The sequence below is a fragment of the Lindgomyces ingoldianus genome (assembly GCF_010093535.1).
Source record: "Lindgomyces ingoldianus strain ATCC 200398 unplaced genomic scaffold BDR25scaffold_11, whole genome shotgun sequence".
NCBI classification, from domain to species: domain Eukaryota; kingdom Fungi; phylum Ascomycota; class Dothideomycetes; order Pleosporales; family Lindgomycetaceae; genus Lindgomyces; species Lindgomyces ingoldianus.
The window spans coordinates 1,365,913-1,387,992 of NW_022985172.1; the positions used below are offsets into that span (position 1 = coordinate 1,365,913).

The 22,080-nt window shown below is 49.2% G+C and overlaps 7 protein-coding genes across 7 annotated transcripts; 3 read left to right on the plus strand and 4 right to left on the minus strand.

Annotated features, from left to right (window-relative positions):
• Nucleotides 1-558: 558 nt before the first annotated feature.
• BDR25DRAFT_313110 (uncharacterized protein) lies at nt 559-1,263 on the plus strand (the record flags this gene model as incomplete). The annotated part of the gene is made up of 1 exon (XM_033691359.1): nt 559-1,263. One exon carries the CDS (start codon nt 559-561, stop codon nt 1,261-1,263), a length of 705 nt encoding a protein of 234 aa, XP_033549446.1.
• A 3,645-nt stretch (nt 1,264-4,908) lies between these two features.
• Nucleotides 4,909-6,351, minus strand: BDR25DRAFT_341958 (uncharacterized protein). The gene is made up of 2 exons (XM_033693658.1): nt 5,841-6,351; nt 4,909-5,621 (listed from the first exon to the last, which is right to left on the minus strand). The coding sequence occupies exons 1-2, from the start codon at nt 6,204-6,206 to the stop codon at nt 5,304-5,306; spliced, it is 684 nt and encodes a 227-aa protein (XP_033549447.1). The 5' UTR covers nt 6,207-6,351; the 3' UTR covers nt 4,909-5,303.
• Nucleotides 6,352-6,809: 458 nt separating this feature from the next.
• On the plus strand, nt 6,810-7,178 carry BDR25DRAFT_220978 (uncharacterized protein; the record flags this gene model as incomplete). The annotated part of the gene is made up of 2 exons (XM_033685015.1): nt 6,810-6,927; nt 7,132-7,178. Coding segments are annotated over 2 exons (165 nt in total), but the record flags the coding sequence as incomplete, so codon positions are not given.
• BDR25DRAFT_15845 (uncharacterized protein) lies at nt 7,061-7,518 on the minus strand. The gene has a single exon (XM_033683996.1). It carries the CDS (start codon nt 7,430-7,432, stop codon nt 7,202-7,204), a length of 231 nt encoding a protein of 76 aa, XP_033549449.1. The 5' UTR covers nt 7,433-7,518; the 3' UTR covers nt 7,061-7,201.
• A 4,291-nt stretch (nt 7,519-11,809) lies between these two features.
• BDR25DRAFT_15851 (uncharacterized protein) lies at nt 11,810-13,829 on the minus strand. Its single transcript, XM_033683998.1, has 2 exons — nt 12,059-13,829; nt 11,810-12,004 (listed from the first exon to the last, which is right to left on the minus strand). Exons 1-2 carry the CDS (start codon nt 13,791-13,793, stop codon nt 11,952-11,954), a joined length of 1,788 nt encoding a protein of 595 aa, XP_033549450.1. The 5' UTR covers nt 13,794-13,829; the 3' UTR covers nt 11,810-11,951.
• Nucleotides 13,830-18,333: 4,504 nt separating this feature from the next.
• BDR25DRAFT_178505 (uncharacterized protein) lies at nt 18,334-18,792 on the plus strand (the record flags this gene model as incomplete). The annotated part of the gene is made up of 2 exons (XM_033684189.1): nt 18,334-18,496; nt 18,551-18,792. Coding segments are annotated over 2 exons (405 nt in total), but the record flags the coding sequence as incomplete, so codon positions are not given.
• Nucleotides 18,793-19,987: 1,195 nt separating this feature from the next.
• Nucleotides 19,988-21,261, minus strand: BDR25DRAFT_353647 (uncharacterized protein; the record flags this gene model as incomplete). Its single annotated transcript, XM_033695195.1, has 8 exons — nt 19,988-20,119; nt 20,173-20,369; nt 20,496-20,677; nt 20,727-20,790; nt 20,820-20,916; nt 20,956-21,113; nt 21,142-21,189; nt 21,255-21,261. The coding sequence occupies 8 exons, from the start codon at nt 21,259-21,261 to the stop codon at nt 19,988-19,990; spliced, it is 885 nt and encodes a 294-aa protein (XP_033549452.1).
• Nucleotides 21,262-22,080: the final 819 nt, after the last annotated feature.

A 22,080-nucleotide genomic window follows, 5' to 3' on the forward strand; every position in this document is an offset into this window, starting at 1 on the left:
TGCTGGTGCACTTGGCGGTCTTTTGGACGAAGGAATGACAGACTGACACCAATAGCGGCGCCCTTCGCAACCGTGTGCCGGCAGTCTTCTGACTGCTCTGCGGCATGCCAGATGGAAGCGCGCTCCCGGGTCTCCTGCGTCTCCTTCTTTCGTCATGAGAGACAGTGGGCCGGGGGTTTGACCGCCCTCGCAAGCCTCGACAAGGGCTGCACCCCTGTACCTAGGCGTGCAGGCATCCGCCCCAAGGCATCCGTGATGCCTTAGCTCCAGAAACATATATTTCAAGGGCCTCGCTGCCACTTTCCATCTTCACCCACAACTCCTTCTGGCACACCCACAACATAAAGTCTGTCCATCCCCAGTCTGTTGGACTCTGGCATAGCACCTTCAGAGTCTTCAACACTACTGCAGCTCAGTCCTTTGCTTAGCAAAGTGACCTCAACTACATCCACCCATACCATCCTGGCCCCAATCACCACCACGGCTTCCCATTTACGCTCCATTCTAAAGAATTCACCCACCACCACCAGAATGCCCTCCATTTCTCGCCAATCCACTATGCCGACTGTCATCCAGTCCAAGTCCTCGAAATCCTCCTCCAAGAAGGAGCGAGTAGTCGGCTTCCTCAAAGACCCCGTGAGCGCTGTGTCACGTCCTGTGAACACGGAGGAAAGCTGGGCGGCCTACGACTTTGAGATGCACGCCCGTAAATGCGCCTACTGCATCAACCCCTACAACGTCCACCGATCTCACGAGCAGCTCTGTGATGTTGGTCACCGCCTTGCTCAAGAGGTTGCACGATACATCTACAATAATGCCAACGGCGACACATATTCCACATTCGAGGAAGACCACAAGCTTGTCCGCGTTGAGATTCCTGCCGGCTACGACCAAGTCCGGAGCCTTCTAAAGGCTATGGAACGATCACTCCGACACCGATCACGAACTCCATTCGTTTCCATGGACCGCACCTACTACGTCTCAACCCGCATCCCAGAGCGGACTCGATCGGTCAAGATTGAACAGGCCTCCAAGCCGAAACCGCGACCACGGTCCGGTGAGATCGTTGATTGGCCAACACCAAAGTCGACCAAGCCCAAGGTCATGACCGAAGTCAACAGCTCCGTCAGCTCGAAGCGAGGGTCTCTGTACGAGCAAGACCTCGCCATTCAACGACGAAACGCCCAACGATACTCTGTAGAAGTTCGAGAGCCGTCTGCGCGCGACATCCGCGAGCACCGCCTCTCCGGATACTACAGGTGAAGAGGCTACGAATTTCTTTTGTTACTTTGACGCTTTACAACCACACGATCAATATATCTATACCACACAATGTCACCGGCGCGAGACGACCCGGTCCACCCTCCACGCTTCGCGGATGCTGAAACAGCTCCGCATGAACCTACTGCCGCTGTCTCTATTCCAGCATAAACAAGATCGATCACTTTGGTCCTTGTTGCTCTGCTTGCAGGAAAAAGCATTGCATTTGCTGTTTTGATAAGGATATGGGATGAATGAAAAGCGGCATCCTCCACCCGGATGGGGTGTTGAGGGGAGAATGGGAATGATGTTGATGATGATTATCACGTCTTTAGGATCTGGATCTGGATAGGACCACAGCTATTCTATTGAATTCAATGAATATTATTACATGACATTACCTTCTTCTATTCTTTTGCACTACCTATTATCATTCTCCACAGCTTTAACCCACCACAGGTTTTTGCGCTCTTCGGGGTGAGCATCGCGACATGCCTCCATCGACCCAACTCAATCTCTCTGACTCCAATCCCTAGCGCTCCAATCGGCCACAAGTGATACACACACACCCAACTCAAAATCGTTCATGTGAGTCCAAAATACCGTCATCAATTGATCTGCCCATCCGAATACGAGTGTCAAACCCCGTCCGCCCTTAACACGCAAAATCGCGTTCAGGCAACCCACATTCTCCCCCAATCACGATCCTTCCTAATGCTCACAAATGCAAAACCACGCACCACTCACAGAACCGCATGCGATGATTGACTGCAAGAAAGAGTGTGCAATTTCCACAATGCAAGCCACAATCTGACTGCATGCGAGTGCCGAATTGCTAAGTGCAGAGTGCAATCATGGGATACTGCTGGCTTGGTGCGGGGCAAATCATATTCGAGGCTTAGGGAAGCTTGCATACGTCAGGCTGCCATGTTCCCGGCAGGTTGGCTCCGGCTAGGCAGAGACGAGACGAGAAAGAGTGCTGCGGATCGGGTGGGCTTGTGCGGTGATTATTTTTTAGTTATCGATAGAGGGCGATCTGGAGAGGGATGTGCGAAGTGGGAGTGAGTGGGGAGCGGGGAGTCATGGCAACAGGATTCCGAGAAACGGAACGGAACGATGAATGATGGCATGATTGAGGGGTTCACGGCGATGACTCCTTCGACTACTCGCCAAAGGAAGCGCAATCTGTCCGTAACGTAGATGTGTTTTCTTGAAGGAAAAGGGCGGACCAGCTGGCCGTGATGTTGCAACAGCATCCCGCTCCAGCTCCTGCTTCCTCGGTCTCGAAATTCAGGTTGGTCGAGGATCCCAACGCCACACATCCTTATCGCCAGCCCTCAGCTCAACTCTCCACGTACACACCTTTGCAACCAACCCTCGCGCCGGACTCGCAATTGCGTTGCTGTAGGAATAGGAATAGAAAGGATGTTCACATTCACTGCAGAGCCAAGGGGGAGCCGGCCAGGCCGTCACTTGTCTCGACCTGATGACAGGACATGGAGATGCTAGCTTCAGACGCAGGTCGGCTATGTCGTTCGGAATAGCTTTCCACGACTTGCGAGCTGTAAACATCTACGTTTGCGGCACGTTGAATCGCATCAATATGAAACGAAACGAACACGTCAGTTTGGTGAGTAGGGGATCCCGTGGTTTGGGGAATCCGTTGCAGTTCGGGGGTCCGTTGTTGAGGCCTCAAGACGCCCAAGTGGTACCGTTGCTGTGGAGAAAGGGTCTGCAGATCACTGTGGCCTGCAAACTGGAAACTTGGAATATATACCAAATTGACACGTAACTGCCAGATCATGTACGAGTGAACAAGGGGAGATCATGAGCGGGTTTCAAAGTGCGATATGCGTGGCTTCCATACAAATCGACAAGATTCCACAGTATAATTACTGTCTGTGCACGGCAACGCGCTAGAAACCCGCTTATGCTCCTCTTGTAATACCGAGAATTCTCCAGCTGCATCATAAAATGAGGCGTGGTGTTGAGTTTGGGGAACTCGGCGAAGATCAGTGGCAAGAGTTGTGAGCTGGCAACACACCTCGGAGACGGCTTCACAAGGCAGCCGAAGGAAGGGACATTGAAGCCTAAGCAGCAGTTGATTGAAACAAGAAATGGTGTCCACGTGCTGACGGGCCTGCTTGCAGGTGTGTGGTTGGGTCTTTCTCTTCCAGTAATATCGGGCATCACTCAATACTACAGACCTGTTGCGGGTTTCGCGATAATCTGGGCAAAGGGTGTGAGATGTTCCTGAGCGACTTACCTCTTCGAAACAAGGACCGAACCGAACCCCCGTGCCAATCTTGGTTCGGTGAAAGGCGGCGTTGGGTAGCACGTCACTGGTCTGGCCCACATCTCAACACCATAACTGCATCGCGGGTCTCTGGGTCGGATGAAGTGCGCAAGAGACAACCGGATTCGTAATCGAGGTTGGTCGAGTAAAAAGCAAGTCAGCGCAGATCGAGTGACAGCTGGCAATCTGATTTCATGTCTTGCAGCTTTACCGACTCTTTGATCAGGGTGTTCCTGGGATTTGCACCTGAGGTTTAACTTGGGTGTGCCGGAGAAGCGAGCTAGCCCCGCTCTCGAGGGCTCAAGTCGCTTCAAAGACGCTGACATTCAGGGTCTCCTTCCGTTCTTTTACACCGAGGAAGTCTTGCGCGACCGACTTAGCCCCGGTTGATTACTGTATGGAGCACACCTTTCGCAGCCTCACCGGTCAGTGTGGACTATTTCTAGGGCTTCAAGAGAGGCCAGAACCAGGGAGCGGGCGGTGATCTCGGCGCCGTCCGCTCTCAGCCCTCAAATGGCACTCCTCCAAAATTTTCAGCTTTGCCTTTAGGAGTGATTGAGTGCTGATGGGCCAACGTGTCGCACTCAACTGTGGCGCGGACATGGGAGCCGGTTTCTGGGGAATTGACCATGAGAGATGATGCTACAAGGCTGTGCCAGTTTCGAAAACCGGCAGAAAAAGGTGATGGGATTGGACGGATTCACGTTGAGGAACGGTGAGAGTTTGGTGTTGTGGGCAGGGCAATGAATATTGGCCTCAGCCACACTCCACACGTGACTGACGTATCGCAGAGTTGATTGCAGCTGACATGGAGTGCGATCGACGATTATACAAGAATCCCCATCATACGAGCCTTCATTTCCACACTCGTGCAAGCTTCGCAGGGCCTCGGAGTGGCCGACAGCAAGAATTGACGGATACAGCCCCAGGCTTGCAACTCGGACAGAATCGTTGGGGCCGATGGATTGCACGTGAGGAATCTACCAGCCCTATCCAAAATTAGCCCCTGTCAATGCTTCAATGCTTCCAAACTTCCACGCCACTTTCATGCATGTTTCAACCTCAATCGTCCAGCACCAACGACTTCCAATCGTCGTTGGTTTTTCTGCCAGATGAACTACTAGCCCTGCTTTGAAACCGCGTCACTAAAGCTGGCGTGAGAGATCGTCTTTTGGAACATTTGTGCGCACCGAGAATAGGAGTAAGGCTCCAAGACGCTTGGACTGTGTGAGTGTTCAATGGCGCGTAATTAGACGAAGCCCTTACCATTGCGGCCTCATATGGGAGCGCATGTTTCAGTCTCATAGCAGTGGCCGGGAGGCGAAGTCGATAACGCGACTCACGGGTCTATTATTTGATTGAGACACAAAGCATTGTCTAACTACAACTAACGTGTCTAGATCTTCGAGCACAGCGAGCAGTGCATTCTGTACTACAAGCTAAGGTTGGAGGCTGTAAATGAATTGCAGCCATCTCGAGGTGCTTTGCGATCCCCCTTCGTGGATTATCACATAGCGACACAGCATTCTATTTCATCCACTAAACCGTGGGAGCATCATTCACAAGGAAGCTGAGGCACAATGTCCGGAGGGCCTAATCAATGTCTCGTCCTAACAACTCAACAGGGCTACTATATCCAAAAGATCATCGACTGCTCCGGCGGTGTATGTGGACCGGACCAGTGCCAGGAACAGAAATGAATCCCAGCGCAGATAATCTTCTCTAGCCGCTCCTGCAATGGCAGGATTCACCCCGCCAGGCCTGATTTCCTCGAACCCAATCCCCCAGCATGGATCCCAAATACCACGTTGCCTCGGGAACCACTTTGCGTTCCGGAGTCTGGAGTAGAGACACTTCCAACACCTTGATAGGACCGGAGAGAATGTTTCAATACTTGCGGAGGTTGTTTGATCGCTGCGAGCGGTAAATCCTCTCTTGTATGCCCCCTTTTTCCTCGTGGTCTAAACGTGGTCCTTCGGCGCTTCCTGTGCGGCACAGTGAAGTGACCACATTGAGCGTCTCTTGAGGATACCCGGCCCGTTGGGATATATCTGCTACCATGGCACTGGTATGCGGTAAAGCTTCACAAACTTCTAAGAATAGACGCGCCGCACTAAAGAACTCGGCTAGTATCGATTTGACCTCAAACGAGCTCCGTATTTCACCCAGAAGCCATGTGTTCTTCTACCAGATGACATTTCCCGCACACCCACTCCGTCACCCCCACCTACGCCTCCTGCAGCAGGCCCAACCCCACAAATCCCCCAACCAAACTCCCACCCACAAGTCCCCAAACCCTCTTATCCCAACCCCTAGGCCCCTGTGCTGCAACCCAAATATCCAGCACATAAATCACAATAGCAGAAGTGAACACCGTTCCCATAGCCTCCTGATTCCCCCGATAGAGAAAGGTAAAGAGTGAGAGGGCGATGCAGAGATCGCGTGCGCCCAGGAACACCATGGCTTTCGAGATGAGGGAGACTTCGGAAGAGGAAGGGTTGGAGGGGTTTGTGGGCATGACGCCGAGGGATTCGGCAGTGGAGAGGGGGTAGATGAGGCACCAATTTCCGAGGCTGAAGATGGTAGTTATGAGGCAGAGGCCCAGGAAGCGCCATGTTGGGGGAGAGAGAAGGCGGTTGGGGAAGGACATTTTGGGAGGTAAAAGTAGGTGGGGTATTTAGGAGTTGGATGGGTATAGAGTTGGAGGTTTGTTCTGACGTGATGATCGCAATTAAATATTAGGAATTTAAGCAATTAGCTACTATTCTAGAGAGCTAGAGGAGGATCACGGCGAGGTTGACTTTGACGTAGCAAGAAAATAGACGAGATCATTAACAGGAAACGCTCGTGGTGTTTAAATATGCCAGCAAGGAGACAGATTCGACTTAACGAAATGCGAGGAATACGGAAAACATCTGTCTCTAAACGTTAGTTAACGTTAGGGAGAGGACATGAACAACCTCGGGAGCAAAAAAGCTCCACGAGCTGGACCCACTCCAGCAGCCCCGAAGAACACCCGAGTCCTGCATCACCAAAACCCTCACTTCGACTCACCACCTCAACTCTCCGTGCTCAACCTCCTCACCCACGCCTCCAATGGCAAAAAAAGGTACTCGATTCCCTTTCTATTTTCTCCTCCTCCTTAACCCAAGGCCCCACACCCCCCAGTACTCCCATTCTCTCCCTAAAGCTGCTTCTCGCCATCTAAATCCGAGGACGAAAAGCCAGACCATGCTAACAACCCTTCCTTCCAGCGAAATCCCGCACTATTATGGTGCGTCTCATATCAATGGCCATGACAGGCTACTACAGGACGTTGATGAGACCGCGCGCGCATCGCCCGTTGAGTATGCTGAAGTATGATCCGATCGGTACGGTACCACCAACCCCAACCTCCAACCCCGCGTCCTCCATACAGCGACTTGCGTAGTCATATCCAACGGGTATAATCAATCATCCTTGAAGAAAGTGGAGAGATAGCATGGGCGCGGGATAATGGTGGATGTGCTGAAGTTGAGCAGACATGGAATATGGCGTTGGGCTGGATGATCCCATGCTAACTCGTGTCGTCGCAGTCCGGAAACAGGTTCTTTTCCTCGAGGCAAAACGCGGGAAGAAATAATCGCCTTTTCAATCCCTCCCCAATCACGCACAATTCATGCAGATATTTTGGAGCGGGAAGATGTGGCCCGACAAATACAATAATATCCAAGGCCCGATGTAGATCGCTAATACAATCAAGAGCGCTTGGGGGCTCGGCGAAAGGAATGACATAGTACTGTGCCTCGAGGAGGTGTCCCACGGACTACATGTCCGGGCAATAGGCAGGGCTATGGGAGGAGACGGAGCATGTAAGGATACTGTACCATACAGCATGGTCCGGCGTTATAATGGTTTGGTCTTTCCTGCATCTCATATTCTACCAGATACCGAGATTTTCCAAATTTTCTCTACGGTCTTCGTCTTCTTTCCATGACGCTGCTGGCTGTAACGGCACTTGCTCGTGATGCTGTAAATTTTGTAGCTTTTTCTGAGCTACATGGCCTATCTTCCCTCCTCGTGGCGCCCCAGGCCTCTTTACCTCTGTGATGCCATTTCTATGTAGCTGTAGGTCGTCCTGCCTCGTGGCTAGTTGATGCCGCTCTCATTTGGTCGCTTTCAGGATGCTCGCGCAATACTTGCCAAGCATACAGGGAAGACACCTAATATGTAATCCGTCCAAGGTGACGACGCGGCTGACAACGACATAGATCTAGACCCAGATCGTAGCAGATTCTCGCCAATTTGTGAGGCAGAGGCCTCGATAGTTCGACGGTTTTATACGCAATAGCTCTAAAGCGTGCATGGGAAATATGAACATCTATTCCTATGCTATGCAATACGTAGAGCGAGTTCTCTCGAATACACACTCTCGAATACACACTACACCCAGTGTAACCCTCTTTCGTGACTGCAAAGTGTCGTCCAAGGAATTCCTGCAGCGGTGTGGGTGGTGCGATGACCGTGCATTGCCTATGCAGCTCAGAGGAGGACTGAAGTAGTACATCTCATCTTTTCCTCAGTAGTGATCGCTGCGTGAAAAAGCCGAGGAAAGAGTATCGCCATTTGATGAGATGAGGGCCCGGGTCAAAACCGTTGTACATCAAACTGGCCGCATTCGAAGCGCATAGCGGCATCTTACCAAACGTGCTCGAGACCCCAATAGCTGCTCCCGAAATCAGACCCCGTAAACTCGGATTCGTGTATTCTGATAGCTCAAGTTACCCCTGTGTGTCCAGTCGCGTACCTACACCCTTCCATCTGATGACTTACGAGGCGTTCAGAGTCCCCACATCGCCCCAGAGCGATCGCAACGGAAACAGGCCCATATCTATTTAAAAATTTCTTCTCTTTTGGCCCTTAAATATTGGGGTATTTCCAGTATGCTCTTAGTAAGTTGGCTGATGATAGCCTGCATCGGCTTCGTAGTAGCCAGGCGAGGCCAGCCGTTTAGATAGGCTGATCGTTCTCTTCAGGAGCCCCTTCCCTTTGCTCCTGGGCACGGCCTTGATCGTTCTCTTTTTTTTTTGCTGTGGTGGCGGGAGAGAGTAGTGTTCGAATTCGGATGCGAGTAGTTTGGTGGTTCTTTGTAGCGAATACATTCGACTGTGACGTGAGGTTTTCCACCACCACCAAATTAAAGAGAAGAGAGAAAGAGAAAAGACGACAAAGAGGAGTGCAGCGATCTTCGAAAGAAACTAACTTGATGAAAAATAGAGAGAAATTTTCACATGTAGGACGCAGAACAATTTCCAGTCCGATGAGTGTCGTCGCCGTTGGCTAAGGCTAGTTGGATCCCCTCCTTACCTGTCTTTCTCCTGATTGATGGAATAAAGACAAAATAAACTCAGATACCTCGAGCCGGGATAAGGATCTGCCTTCTCGATCAAATGTGCCACCGGCTCCCTATATTGTGCTGCCACGCACGCGCTTAGGACACGGCCATGGCAAGAGCGCCGCTGTGGTAAAAGGTGTTGTCCGTAGGAGTAGTGCACCAATAAGGCTTAGTCTTAGGGAAAGCGATCAAAGAGAATAGTACGTGAGAAACTATACCCTCACCGTTACTCCCACGGTTGAGTCTCTTCCTTGCACCTCGAAATACAAATGAACTAATGAAATGAGGAGAAAATAAGATGTTAGCACCATAGAACACACGAACCATATGAGGTCTACCGATAGGCTAACCAGATGTTAATACTGGGTGAACTTCAACAAAACGTGCGGAAGGCCGGGAGGGGTGGTTGACTGGAGCCTCACATCGACCCGTCGGGTTAGAGAAAGGAGACTCTGAGACGAGTCTGGGTGGGATATCTTATGATAACTAGAGATTATTATCCGCTCAATACCTCTCCCGTATGGATCGGCGAACAACCAAGGACGAAAAAGAAAGATAGACGAGCTCAAACTACCTAGGCTAGGACAACCCTAGGTAGAGACTAGCCTGCAGGCACTCTCTTCGAGCACGGTGTCCCGTTCGGCGTCAATCAGTCAAGCGAGTAGAAGTAGGCTACGGTACCATGCTAAAGCTGAAAAGGACCTGCCTTCTACTCCAGGCAGATCTAACCCCCGACATGGTCTTACACCATCCCCACCAGTAGGAGGCTGGTTGTCTCTCTTAAGTGGAACTCGTTTGTATAGGACTTGCCCGGCAGGGGGAAGAGAGGGGTTGTAAGGTATGAGGAACTAGACGCCCATCCAGGTCCCTTGGTGAAAGGACGGGAAAGAGTATAGGAGATGAGATATAAGGGCTATGAAGAAAGGATATGAAACAACTCACATGCGAATAGATTGGAAAGTGTTTGCGGATAAACCAACCGAAAGGCCTAGTTCATCTAGCCATGCTCCATGAGAGACCCGCCGTTGTCAGATGCCACTGTTGTTCTTGTGATTTAATGGACCAGTAAGTCCCTAATTGTTAAGGATATAGGTGAGGATGAAAAGGAAAAGATAGTGAGAGGATTGAGAGAGGGAATATACTGTGAGACGTCTGATAACCTGTGGAACGGCTGCCTCTCTAGAGTTTGCAAGCAGGTAAGGCATCAAGGGTGAGGTTACGCAAAAGATATCAGCTACCCTTACATTGGCTCTTCCCATGCTAATTACAGTGCAGAGAGAAATAACAGGGGCAGTCTCAGATTTCACTCATCAAAGAGACGATGCTCGAGCTTTGCCAAGTTGCCAGAATGAAACAGTGACAACAAGTGACATGAATGCCAACAATAATCGACTCTTTCGTCCGACAATTTCGGATGCCGGCAAGGGCATATTGCACATGAGGTCGGAAGGCGGCCATACTGTCCTGTTATTGATACTTCTGCAGTCTCAAAACAGCAGTGTGTTTTGCAGAAAATACATGCACGGCCAAATTTAACCAGTGGCCTCGATTTCGAGGATCTCGAGAGTAGGAAACTTGACGTTGCCATGCGAGCCACGACAGCGTAGAACTTGCTAGAACGTATCAGTCTAGGGGAAACGTACTATCGAGTTGCCCTTGGCTCGGTCGAGGTTAGCGATGCCGTGTTGGTGGAAATCCCACGCCGAGCCAAGGTCTCCCTTCACCTCCAACCGCGCCTAGCCATCGCAGCCTCTTTGGGCATAGTCAAGCAAGCTGAAGAGATGTAGAAAGGATAGACTTGCCTTGCAGTTCTGGGAGAGCTTTCGTACTTGAGAGTGATGCTAGACGAGGCGTTGTGGGACGCGCGTCGCCCGTGACAGACGGCTCCAGTAGAGAACACTCTCATTGTCACAACACATTTTCAGGAAACCAGCAGCGCCAGGCAAGGGCCCCCTAAGCCCAAAGCCACCCCCGAAATATAAAAAAGCAGCGCCGCTTTGAGGCGAACGGGAGTGGGGTTAGAACCACTAAAGGAATGCGCAGAAAATAAAGTTAAGGCTTACAGAAGCCAGTCAATCGCCACACTACCGCACCGCCTGCGCAGCCGTAAAAGTTTCGAGAAGATATAGATAAGTAGCTTATGTATTGAACAACTGTATCTTAACAGTGTTGTAAGGTTTAGAGATGAGGACAGTAAGTAGGGTATTGAGCAGATCAAGAAAAGGGACGCAACAACAAAATCTCTCGAGCGAACAGGACGTTGCTTGCACAAAAAGACTGGCCAAGGAACCTTCCTAGAAGCGGTGGGTTCAGGAAAGAGTGCAAATATCAGAGAAAACTTTGTTATTAAGAGCTAGATTGAGTCTCGCATGTAGAAGTATGCTATATAGAAGCTACCTTAGGCATATGGCATGTAGAATGAGCTATATATACACTTATTAAAAAGCTGGTCTATCGGAGGCACCACAGAGAACTACGCCTGCCATGCCAGTAGTCCTCTGTCCTCCAAGGCTAGCATGAACGTTCATATCATCGCCGCGTATACTAACCCTCCACTGGACGGTTTGATCTCCGTACTACAATACATGACAAGTAACACGATAATGCGCCCTATACGTAAGCACCTCATCATTCACAAAATCGCCCGCCAGAATAGCAATGAGCTAGATAGCGCCTGAATAGTTAGCCTTGGGCTACCTTTAGTCCCACCTTTTGAAAGCTTACCATGGATTCCTGACGCGCTGTGTCTGAGAAGAACACATATACCATACATGATATTTGATGCGAGGCGAAGGGAAATGAATGCGTCGTAAAGACCTCTCAGGTGGGCCAGAATTCCATCAGCCACATCAAGCAGTGGTTTGCGCTTAGGGTATCGGGAATATTTCAGATACCACCTCTTTTACCGAAGATGTTAATTGACGGTCTCTAGATTAGAATAACGCCTCTCTAACATAATCGGCAGATCAAACCCATACCGTTGAACAAGTCCTCCCAGCCTAGTGCTCACACGATACCGAATCAGCGACCGCCCAGTTCCCGAGAGAATCGTGTCTCGTATCGAGTACCGGATGCTACAAAACCGTTAGCAAGAAGACGAGGCTGCAATAGCTCGAGGCAGAACATGCTCTTAATACGAGAAGAGCGGGTCGAACGATAGCTCGAACCACTCGCCATGCCCTGAGGAGAAGATCGCATCTGGCTCTGCGAGTGGTAAGCCACGCTAGAGGACCCAGTTCCTTGCGGCGCGTGTCTCGTTGGCAAGGAAGATGCGATGGACTGGGGCAAGTCCCTGACACGCTTCGAGGATATATCACGTTCGCCATGAGTTCCGGTACTTTTTCGTTTATGTCTAGATGGTTTTTCAGGGGCTCGAAAGATCGAATCTGCTGGGCTAGCATTGGATGGAGTCGGTTTTCCAAATGAATGTCCGTAGGTCACACGAGAGCCAGGGGATGGTTGGTGAACGAAGTCTGGAGAGCTAGCATCCCTGGGTCTCGCTTCAGAACTTATTCGAGATTGAATTTGATGTAATTGTGTACTCGTACATTCAGGGCTGGCGTTGTCGTAGGAAGACGATTGGTTTCCCCTGGAAGTACAAGTTTGGGAGGCCTTGGGCTGTCCAGTGCTGGGAGCCATCCGGGAAGCCGTGTTTGCTTGTGCCACGCGAATTGGTGTTTCGAAGGAGGAACTGTAAGCGGGACTTTCCTTCGGTCGCTGGTGTTCACCGAAACGCATTGGACCGATCGGTGTGACCATTCGTTCTTCTCCCAGCTTCTCGATAATGTCGGAGGCGCACGAAGATAGGGCTGAAGAACTCTTAACCTGCTTTCCCTCTTGATGCAGGCTCAGGTTTAATTGCTCAAAGTCCACAGAAGGCCCCAAGTCCTGCTGAGTCGCCGGAACGACCTGCAGGCTCTGGTTGAATTGTTCAAAGTTCATCTTTGGGCCCGACTCTTGTTGTGTTTCCGTCACAATCTCACCGGAAAACCCAAGGAGTGATACGCCATTTTCATCAAGTTGTTCCCTAGCACCCAAGTCGTCGTTAAAGAACGGATTGACGCCACTGAAGTAGTCAGGCGATTCTTCACGATGCTCCCGTTGGGTTGGGGTAACCAAACTGTCACGTTGGTAGTGTGACAAGTCGTCAACACTAAGCACGGAGTTGTCCTGTCGATTGACTTTCTTCTTAGGCTTCGCGCCCTGGAAGTTCTGTAAGACCTCTGAAGAGCTACCCATGACCTGACTGATTCCCAATTCTTGTGTTGAAGCTGGTTGAGAGGACCGAGACGCAGGGGGCTCTAGAGCGCTAGTATCAATTTCGGTTTGAGTACGAGCGTTTGCGGCAATGTCGGCACGGCGCGACAATTCATTAAACTTGGTAACTGTCTGTCGTTTGTGCAGCTCGAGCTCTTGCGTCTTTTTTATTTCAATGCGGCGAGTATTGGCCTCAGACTCCATTAAAGCTGTCTCAGATTGCTTTAAGCGTCTCTGCAGGTCGCCAATCTCAGCACGAAGTCCACTCTCCAACTTCTCCCTGTCCTCTTCGTTGTCTTGTCGGATGCGCTGCAATTGAGTCTCATATTGTTGCTTTACGGCTTTCAATTCAGAAATAACATCCAGCAGCGCCTTCTTCTCAAGGGTGAACCTAGCCTCGATATCTTGCGGTGAGATTTTGTCAGTAGGGGGAGGGTGTTTCAAGCCTGACTCCATTTGTTTCTTTTGGTTTTGCAGTGCGACAATTATATTTTGTGATTCTTTCAGTGCGGTCTGATGCCTCTCTTGAGTTTCGGCCTTCTCGGTGTCAAACTTCTTGCGAATGGCATCAATAGAAGATTCTTGTTTGCTTAGAGACTCTTGCATTTCATTTACCTGACCTCGGAAGGTGGCGTTTTCTTGCCGTAGGGCGTTGAGCTCATGCTCTTTAGTGTGGAAAGCATCGGTCTTCTGTTTCACTAGTTCCTTGAGACTCGCGACCTCAGCCGACGAAGTCACGCTCTCCTGCATGCCTCGTTGGGGCGTCTTCACTGCTGAGTCAATCTCGGCCTTTTCCTTACGTAGATCGGTCAGGTCGGATTCGATGCTACGCAATTGCTGCTGCGATCGTTGCAAGGCTTCTCGGGTTGCATCGAGCTCCCTGGTAGTCGTCTGCAGCATTTTGTGATTGTCGTCTCTCTCACGTGTCACGCGATGGAGGTGGTTACCCCAGGTTGCTTCCTTCTCCTGGATGATCTTCTTCAAGTTCTTGACACCCTGTCGCTTCAATTCCTCTACACGTTGGTCGGCCTATTTAGACTGTTACCAGGAGTACCCCTTAAACACACATCACGACTTACAATTTTTTCCTTCTCGACCATGTCCGCAAACTTTGATTCCTGTTCGGCAGCCGATTGCTGTTAATCTTAGTACGTAGTCAAAACAGATGATGAGCCCACTCACTTTCAATTGGGCCACTTCATTTTCTTGAACTTGTCGGATACATTCGGCTTCACCAAGCTTAGCTATTGCATCTTTCAAATCGGCCTCGGCCTTGTTCAGCCCGGCTCGTAGACCTGCAGCCTCCAGTTCTAGGTCATAGAGTTCCGAGTATTGGTCGGAAGGTGCCTCTTTCAAAGTACTGAGTTCCAGCTCCAGGCAAGATGACCATGATTTGAGGTCAGCCTCACTCTTCCGCAAAGCTTTGAGCTGGTCGTCCATTTTCTCACACTGCTCTTTCTGGGCCTGTAGTTGCTTGTCTAAGTCTTTATTGGATTGGAGAGCCCTCTCGTACTCTGTATTGGCATCACCGCACTTGAGGATGTCGGCTCTGAGAGCCTGAAAGTGGTCGCTAATGTTGCTCCGGATGTCCTGATTTGAAGATTGAGTTGAATCAACAGAGTCAAAGACCTTATCAAACTTGGAATTGATGCTGCACTAGTTAATCTTTGCAGCGAGAGGGAAAGTCATTGCTCCAAAATACCTGTCTTGAACAAAACGAAGCATTCCCTCGGCCTTTTGGGCGTCTTTCGTTGTGAGAAACGGCGTGGCTCGAAGCTGTTGCAAGGCATCAAGGCACTCCTTGAGACATGAATCTCGGCTCTCATCTACAGTCGCGTTTTCGACAGAGGTTTGTAAGCTACGTAACTTCTCAATCAGGGTGTCGTTATTGTCATCAAGACGGCTTTGCAAGGATTGAAGGGAGGTGATGACCTGGTGCTCGAGATCTGCACGTTTCCGCTTCTCCTCTTCGATGATCGTGTTCTTCCTCTCTAGGTCTTGGATAAGGCCAGTGTTCTTCGACTCATAAATACGCAGGCGAATGAGGCATTCATCCAAGACCTCCCTTGTCGATCGCTGACTCTTCCGCAAAGCTGCGACCGTTGTCTCAAAATCGCTGATAAGCTGGGGTCGCTTCGCGTACATCTCTACGGCTTCTTGGACGTATGCACTCTTGAGCTCACCACGGAGGGTCTTCATGTCGATCTTTAAACGATTATAGTCGTTGTCAATACCCTTCGCAAATTTATTCATCCTCTTCAACCTATCCGATTGCTGTTCCAGTTCAGCACGGAGAGCTTTCTCTGAAGCTTCAAGGGCTTGAATTCGGTCCTTCTGAATACCTTTGGATTCTTCGAGCGCGGCAATGGTGCGTTGCTGGGCTCTATCTGTGGTAGTATAGGTATATTCAATTCTACATTTGTCGGCGTAGTGGGCCAGTCGAAGGTTTTGAAGTTGGCACTCGAATGCTGATTGGAACATGGTTCCGCTGTTGCCATTTCCCTGTCTCGGGATAGGAGCATGTAAAACCGTTGCATTCCGTTTCTGCTTCTGAGACTTGGTAATCTTGCTTGGCTTAGGACGAGCGGACACCTCGTGGAGGATAGCCTGCGATGCATTGGCCTGCAGAGAAGTAGGAGAGATTGGAGCACCCACAGCAGTCACGGGGCCTTCCGAAGGGGTGGAATTTTCGGGTTGAAGAATAGCAAGATCCTGGTGTTCAATACCTTGCACATCAACACGTGCATCCTCGATTTGCTCTGGAGTGGAGTTCATCATGCCCTCACGACGGAGTGATGGAATAGATATAGCGGCTGGGTGGGGAGTACAGTTGTGACCTTTGGAATCAGCGTTAGAGAAGCCAGGTCTCATAATGGAATCCACCACGTGGTCGCCTTTCGGAGACGAACAAGGTTGAGTATCGAGTTGAGGTTTGCACACCCACTTCCCCTTCTTGCCAGAGGAACGAGATTTCTGGGTAGCTGTGCAAGAGACTGGAGCCGAAGCGGGGATTGGGCGGTGTGACTCTCGAGCTTCTTGTTGAAGCTGGGTTGATGGTTCGGAGAACGACGCCCTGGTATTGAATGTTAGCCTTAATCTTCCGGCTATGGGATTAGGGGAAGATGAAGGTTTTCTAGAAGAACTCACTTTGTCGCGTCAACGGCCAAAACTCCCTCAGAATCTCCAGCTTCCTCATTCACGGGTTCGGTGGATGTCGAAGAACCACTCTGACTTAGCTGGGATTGCTCGATAAGTCTCCCAGGGCGACAGCAAGGCTGTTTCTGGGGAGGCTGGTGTACATGGTCACCTAGATGAGGATACTGTCAGCAGCATATCTTCGGTTATTAGGACTAGCAGACTCGCCTTGAGCCGCGTTATCACTCATTGACTGCAGACCAGTACTGGCAGGTACTGGCTGGGCAAATAGCTTTGTACCATGGGCTCCGTCCGACATGGTCTTGCTAGGCCCTGCTGGTCGTGGGGGTGGAACAAACTTGAATCCTGAGACGGCATGTTCATTTGCTCCGGCTTGGGTTGGCCTACACAAGTTATTGACTGGGAACAGGACGGGCTTCACAGCATTCCGGGAATTCGAGGCACTGTTTTTGGCAATGATAGCTTGAGACCGAGGACTAAGTTGGCCGTTTAGCTCTCCGGTTCCCTCCACATTCCCACTGTCAGGCTCAAAATTCTCCAGCCGAGTGTCAGGAACGATGAGGTCACTGTCCAGGACTTGGACATAGCTATGCCCAGGATCTCGGTCATCGTCAGTGGATTCTTGGTGGATCTCATTACGCAGTCCCGATGGGCGTTTGACTGGCGGGGGCATGCTCGATTCGGAAGCCTCAGCCATGGAAGCACCGTACGCAGAGACTGGCGAATTTTCCGGCAAAGTGTGCGGAAAGAGTTAGACGATTTGATGTAAATACAGTAAGGATGAGGGGTGAGGTGGGGATAGGGATGAGAGAGAAGGGGAGTTTTGTTCGAAGCGGAAGTGAAATTTTCTTCCTTCCTTGCACGAAGGAGGCAGTCGCGAGTCTTCTCTCCAACTCAACCTCACCGCTGTCCACTCGCCTGATATCACGAACATTATAGTTAAACAGATCGGTAGGACTTAGAACCTCACTTACGTTCACACTCCCATCTGAGCCTCTTTCTCTATTGAAGTTGCCACAATTACTAGATGGGTATACTGGACGGGGCACAACCTACCGAAGGTAATACATACCATGAGTCGTCGATACAGAGCGTACATCCAACGCTAGTAATTGCAGTCTCTCCCTGCCACCATATCACATGGCACTCGTATTGCAACTTCCCTTCCGTCTCTGGCTCGTCGAACAAGTCGTTTAAAACAGCGCCAAGGCATACTCATCGTCGGTCTTGTGGGGCGGAGAAGAAACACCAACAAGTCTTTCCATGATGCCATGTCTATTAGCATTAAACACGGTCTCGCCTATCGCGATGCCAGGACAGCGCTGGCATGAGAGATGATAAAGGTTTGTGTTCGAGACTTGAGCACGAGCGTGCCCCTGGAGCCAAAAAAAGGCCCGCACAGGCGCCGGAAATTCGCCGGCCAATCGGGTGTCGTGCAGCCGAGATGCATCCTGCATTGACATCCTGGCGACCAGTCTCCTCAACACCATAGCCGCCCGCATCTTCCTGCACATTCCAATCATAATCCCCCGCTGTCCCAAGATATGTATTTTCGAGCGACAATGCGCCAAAATAAGCACGCTCCTAGATGCAAGCCCCCCCGCAGGCCGCCCAAGCCGTCACACCCGTGCGAGATGTGTGATGTGGTAGCCGCTGGCACCTTACTCGTCGCGGGGCATTGGTAGGGTAAAAGCTGTCGACGACGGGCGCAAATATAGAGGTGAGCTGTCGCTGTGTTGGACTTGTCTAATCCTCTGTACGAGTTGAGTTGATCTTTGCACCATTTTTTACGCGGCGACTGCAAGACAACACCACAATCGTACGACAGAAGATAATCTATATCCTTATTGTTTGCGTTTTCGTCATGGGGTTCAGATCAGCCTTTCTCTCCTTGTGCTTCCTACCCCTCCTGGTCCTAGCCCAGGAGACGGTGCAACTCACCTCAACCCTCACACATACTACCACTGCCACTGCAACGGACGCCGCTCCCACCTCTCAGCGAACACCAAATCAAGGATATAATGGAGGCGACGACAATCCCCTTGACCCGAACGATGCTGGAGCAGCAGGAAGTGCGAAGGGTGCATTCACTCTATCGAAGGGTGGTCTCGCGGCCATCATCACAGTTGCAGTCCTAGTAGCCGTTGGAGGAAGTAAGCATTTGAGCCAACCTCGTCCTGGAACCTAAAGCTAACTCCATGTGCTAGCTATCTCTGCGATCCTCTTTTGGCTCGCGAAGAAACGCCAATGGGACGTTCGCCAATCTATTCGACGTGCTTCTCGTCGCCTCACTGGCCGCTCAGATGTCTCCACCAAACGTCAAAACCGACGCACCGGCGTTCGACTCAACTCGCCGCCTCCAGCCAGGTCTCAACGCCCACTTCGAGATGTGGAAAAGGGTCTGCCAGACTCCTCACAGAAAGCTAAGACAACCACGACTATCACCAGCACCTTTGATGTCGACCCCCCAGCTTCTAAAGGCTGGAAAGCATCCGTCCTTGGTGCGAAAAAATAGCCGTCATATTAGATGATAAAACCCGACTTTCTTTTTACGAACACTGAGCTGTGAGCAACTCGTCTCCCTCCAGCAGGACAGCAACCGTCGCCCGTCGATTCAGCGAATCGAGCGAGGAGGTCGAGCCGGACTCCGGTAGCGTAGGGACGCAATAGTTATCACTATTCATTCACAGCAAAGTATCGTTTGGCTTCGCAGTCAAGAAGCCCCAGTAGGAGCTCCGATGTTGGTAGGATACGCAGATAAACCGAAGAGTGCTTGGTAAGTGGGGGTTAACACCAGGCGCAAATCGGGTTCTTCATCTTTCTGTTCTCACATTCCTTATGTTACATATTTGTGATATCTATTATGATAATATAGAGAACATTAGCGTCATTAGCATTGGCATTGGCATTATTATTATTATCTTTGAGAAGAGAGAACGAAATTGTAGGGTTGAGAGACCTAGGCGTGACGCCACTGTAAACGGCGGCGTTGTGTGGCGGCGAAATCAAACTATTTTTACCAAGCCTCTCCATTTGGAGAATATTTCCAGTGTCTATTTTCCGCTTCCTCGGTTGTAATTGACAACTTACGAAAACAGTAGCATTCCGTCAGTAGAACTGAGATCGACCCCTAGCGCTTGACTGCGGTCATAGTATGCGGCTTTCTTCGTATCTCATATCCCCTCACACTAGACTCGTTGCTGGATTTCAACGACCATCCTGGGGTTTTAGCATATACCATGTTCCCGGTCACCGGCTATCGTGCCTCAGGGTGGAAGACCGCACCATTCCAGATGCTCGACCTCAAGCTGGGATCTTGATAGGCAAGCCACGGCGTCAAATATTGGTAACCGCCAAGGCGTCCCGCCGATTTTTAGGCTTACCGCTCTGTTTGTTTCAAGTAAGGCCCGAGGGAAGGTGAACTCGATCTAGGAATGGATTTGATGTATTTCAAAATATTTCAAGATATCTGTCGCCTTAGCGGAGGACACGGAGCTTGGCTTATAAGGCCAATGGAGTGGGTCAGGCAGAAGAAATGGGGGAGTTGTTTGGGACGTCTGTGCATCACGAAAAATGAATATTTCGCAGGGCAACCCTGAGATGAAGCCTATTCTGAGCGCTTATCCTTAAAACAGGACTACACATCAAGGTGGAGGCGGGGTGTGTCCTGGTGTCCCCGTCCTTGTCAATTCCATCCCTTTCAAGGGCTGTATGTCTGATTGATGTGTCCCCGACGGTCTTAGGAACAACTGGACAAACTTCGATAACCATATTGGCTACCATTCAGACGATAATGTGAGAATTGCTATGCTATGTTCCTACTATTGACGCTCAGATTTCTAGGCACGACAACAAGAACTGCAGTATACGCTACCTTGCCCGCCAATATCACAGCCCTCTTAGCATTGGTCAAAACACCTAAGCCAAAAGCAAATGCCGCGGTGAATGCTGCAATAGTTCCAAGTTGGACATGATCTGACTTCACTCGAAGTTTGCACAAACTAGTGACAGCTCCGGTGATGAAGACTAAAACAATCACAATGTTCATGTGACCAACGATTAGATCTGCCTCTCCTAGTAACGCAAATTAATTTCTTCTGAATTCGCGTGTCTTTTTGCAAGCTGTAACATATGGGCTTTATGGCGGAATACCATCTCTAACAAATCTGGAAAGAACACCGGGAACCGGGAGTTGTCTACGGACTTGGCTATCTTCGGTCATCTTGCGCTTTCCCAAACACGACTCGATTATGCGGTCCCTTTCCAAAGAAATGTCGACTTGTAAGCCTTCCGGGTTTTTAGGCGTGGCTGGCAAAGAGTTACAACCTGCGAATCTAGAAGCAAAGTTTAGTCCAGTACACGTTAGTGACTCTTCCACCACACAGCTTTAGAATGCTCTCATGGTTCCCAAAGGGCTTCGTATGTATATCATGAAGCAATTTCAGCCCTTGCTCATCCGTTGGATTCTGATCTTACGATGGCTCAATAAGAATTTCGTGCTTCTTGGGGCTCTTTTTGGATTCAACACTTTTCCTGGCCTCAGCCCCGAGGTCTCGTAGTCTGCCCTCAAATTCTAACGTTTGATTCGGGAGATGCGGTGTGCGGCGAGAACTGAAATAATCGAAATTGCAGAAAATAATAAGTTCTTATCAGAATCCACAGCCATCCAAGCCGCGAGATAGATAGTGTTCTCGCGACGTATAGCCAAATCTCGTTCATGATTTTTGATGTCGTGAGATATTGTGGGCGCCATGCTATAGTTCTGAAGAGCTGTCGTTCAAGGCCTGATCACATGCACGCGCCGCCGCAGTGTCTACTATATCGATAAGCGCCGGGCGGCTGGTGTCTACGGCGGACTGTTAGCTAGTGAAGGGAAAAAACTAATTACTAATTTAAAAATTCTTTAGTTACCCTGCATATAATTATAGCCTTTAGCTACTTATAACTTTATAATTATTTTATACACGTTTATACATGTTAATTTTATAATGCCTAGTAAGCGTCTTCTAAATAGTTACATTATATAAGTGCTTACTAATATAGTAGCAATGTAGGAGGACATTCTAAGATTAACCTTAAACTATACTAACTTTATCTACTTAGGCTTTTCTATAAAAGTGTTACATATATATAAATAGCTACTTACTTTCTTAAAAAGTTTAAGTCTATGTTACTTTTTATATAATTAAGTAGTAGTTTTAAATATAAAATATAAAGTAACACTTTTTTACTAAAGTTAAAGATAAAGTTAAGAATTAAATTTAAGTGCTATTTTTTAAAGTTAGGCTTAAAAATTTAGATATGCTTTATATACTACATAATAAAAGCTTTTAAATTAAAAAATATATACTTATATAACTTTAATTTAAGCTTAAATTATATAAAAAAGTGTAAAGTGTTAAATAAAGCTAGTAAGTAGATAAGCTTATATAATAACTTATTAGTTAAAAGCTAAAAAAAAGTGTTATTAATAAGTATAAGTAAAAGTATCTTTATACACACTTTTATTAATGTAGCTATATTATTATATAAAACTAGTTATTTTACATCTATTATATAATAAACTATAAGGCAGTAGAGCGCTGCAAGCGCAACCTGCAGTAACACTATAGAGAGTATATTGTTTCTAGCCTAAACTTTATCTAGTCTATTAATAGCTATAGTAAGCTAAAACTGTATAGTGTAGAGATCTATACATGTATTAACGCGTACTTATAATACATTATATAGATTTATG

Excerpts from the sequence above, each read along its gene's own strand:
- BDR25DRAFT_341958 (XM_033693658.1), bottom strand. The coding sequence starts at position 6,206 with ATGTCCTTCCCCAACCGCCTTCTCTCTCCCCCAACATGGCGCTTCCTG. Across the intron at positions 5,622-5,840 it reads ATAAGAGGGTTTGGGGACTT|TGCCATGGTAGCAGATATAT; the intron begins GTGGGTGGGAGT and ends ACCGCATACCAG.
- BDR25DRAFT_15845 (XM_033683996.1), bottom strand. The coding sequence starts at position 7,432 with ATGCTGTATGGTACAGTATCCTTACATGCTCCGTCTCCTCCCATAGCC.
- BDR25DRAFT_15851 (XM_033683998.1), bottom strand. The coding sequence starts at position 13,793 with ATGCAAGAGTCTCTAAGCAAACAAGAATCTTCTATTGATGCCATTCGC. Across the intron at positions 12,005-12,058 it reads CCGCTCTTCTCGTATTAAGA|CATCCGGTACTCGATACGAG; the intron begins GCATGTTCTGCC and ends ACGGTTTTGTAG.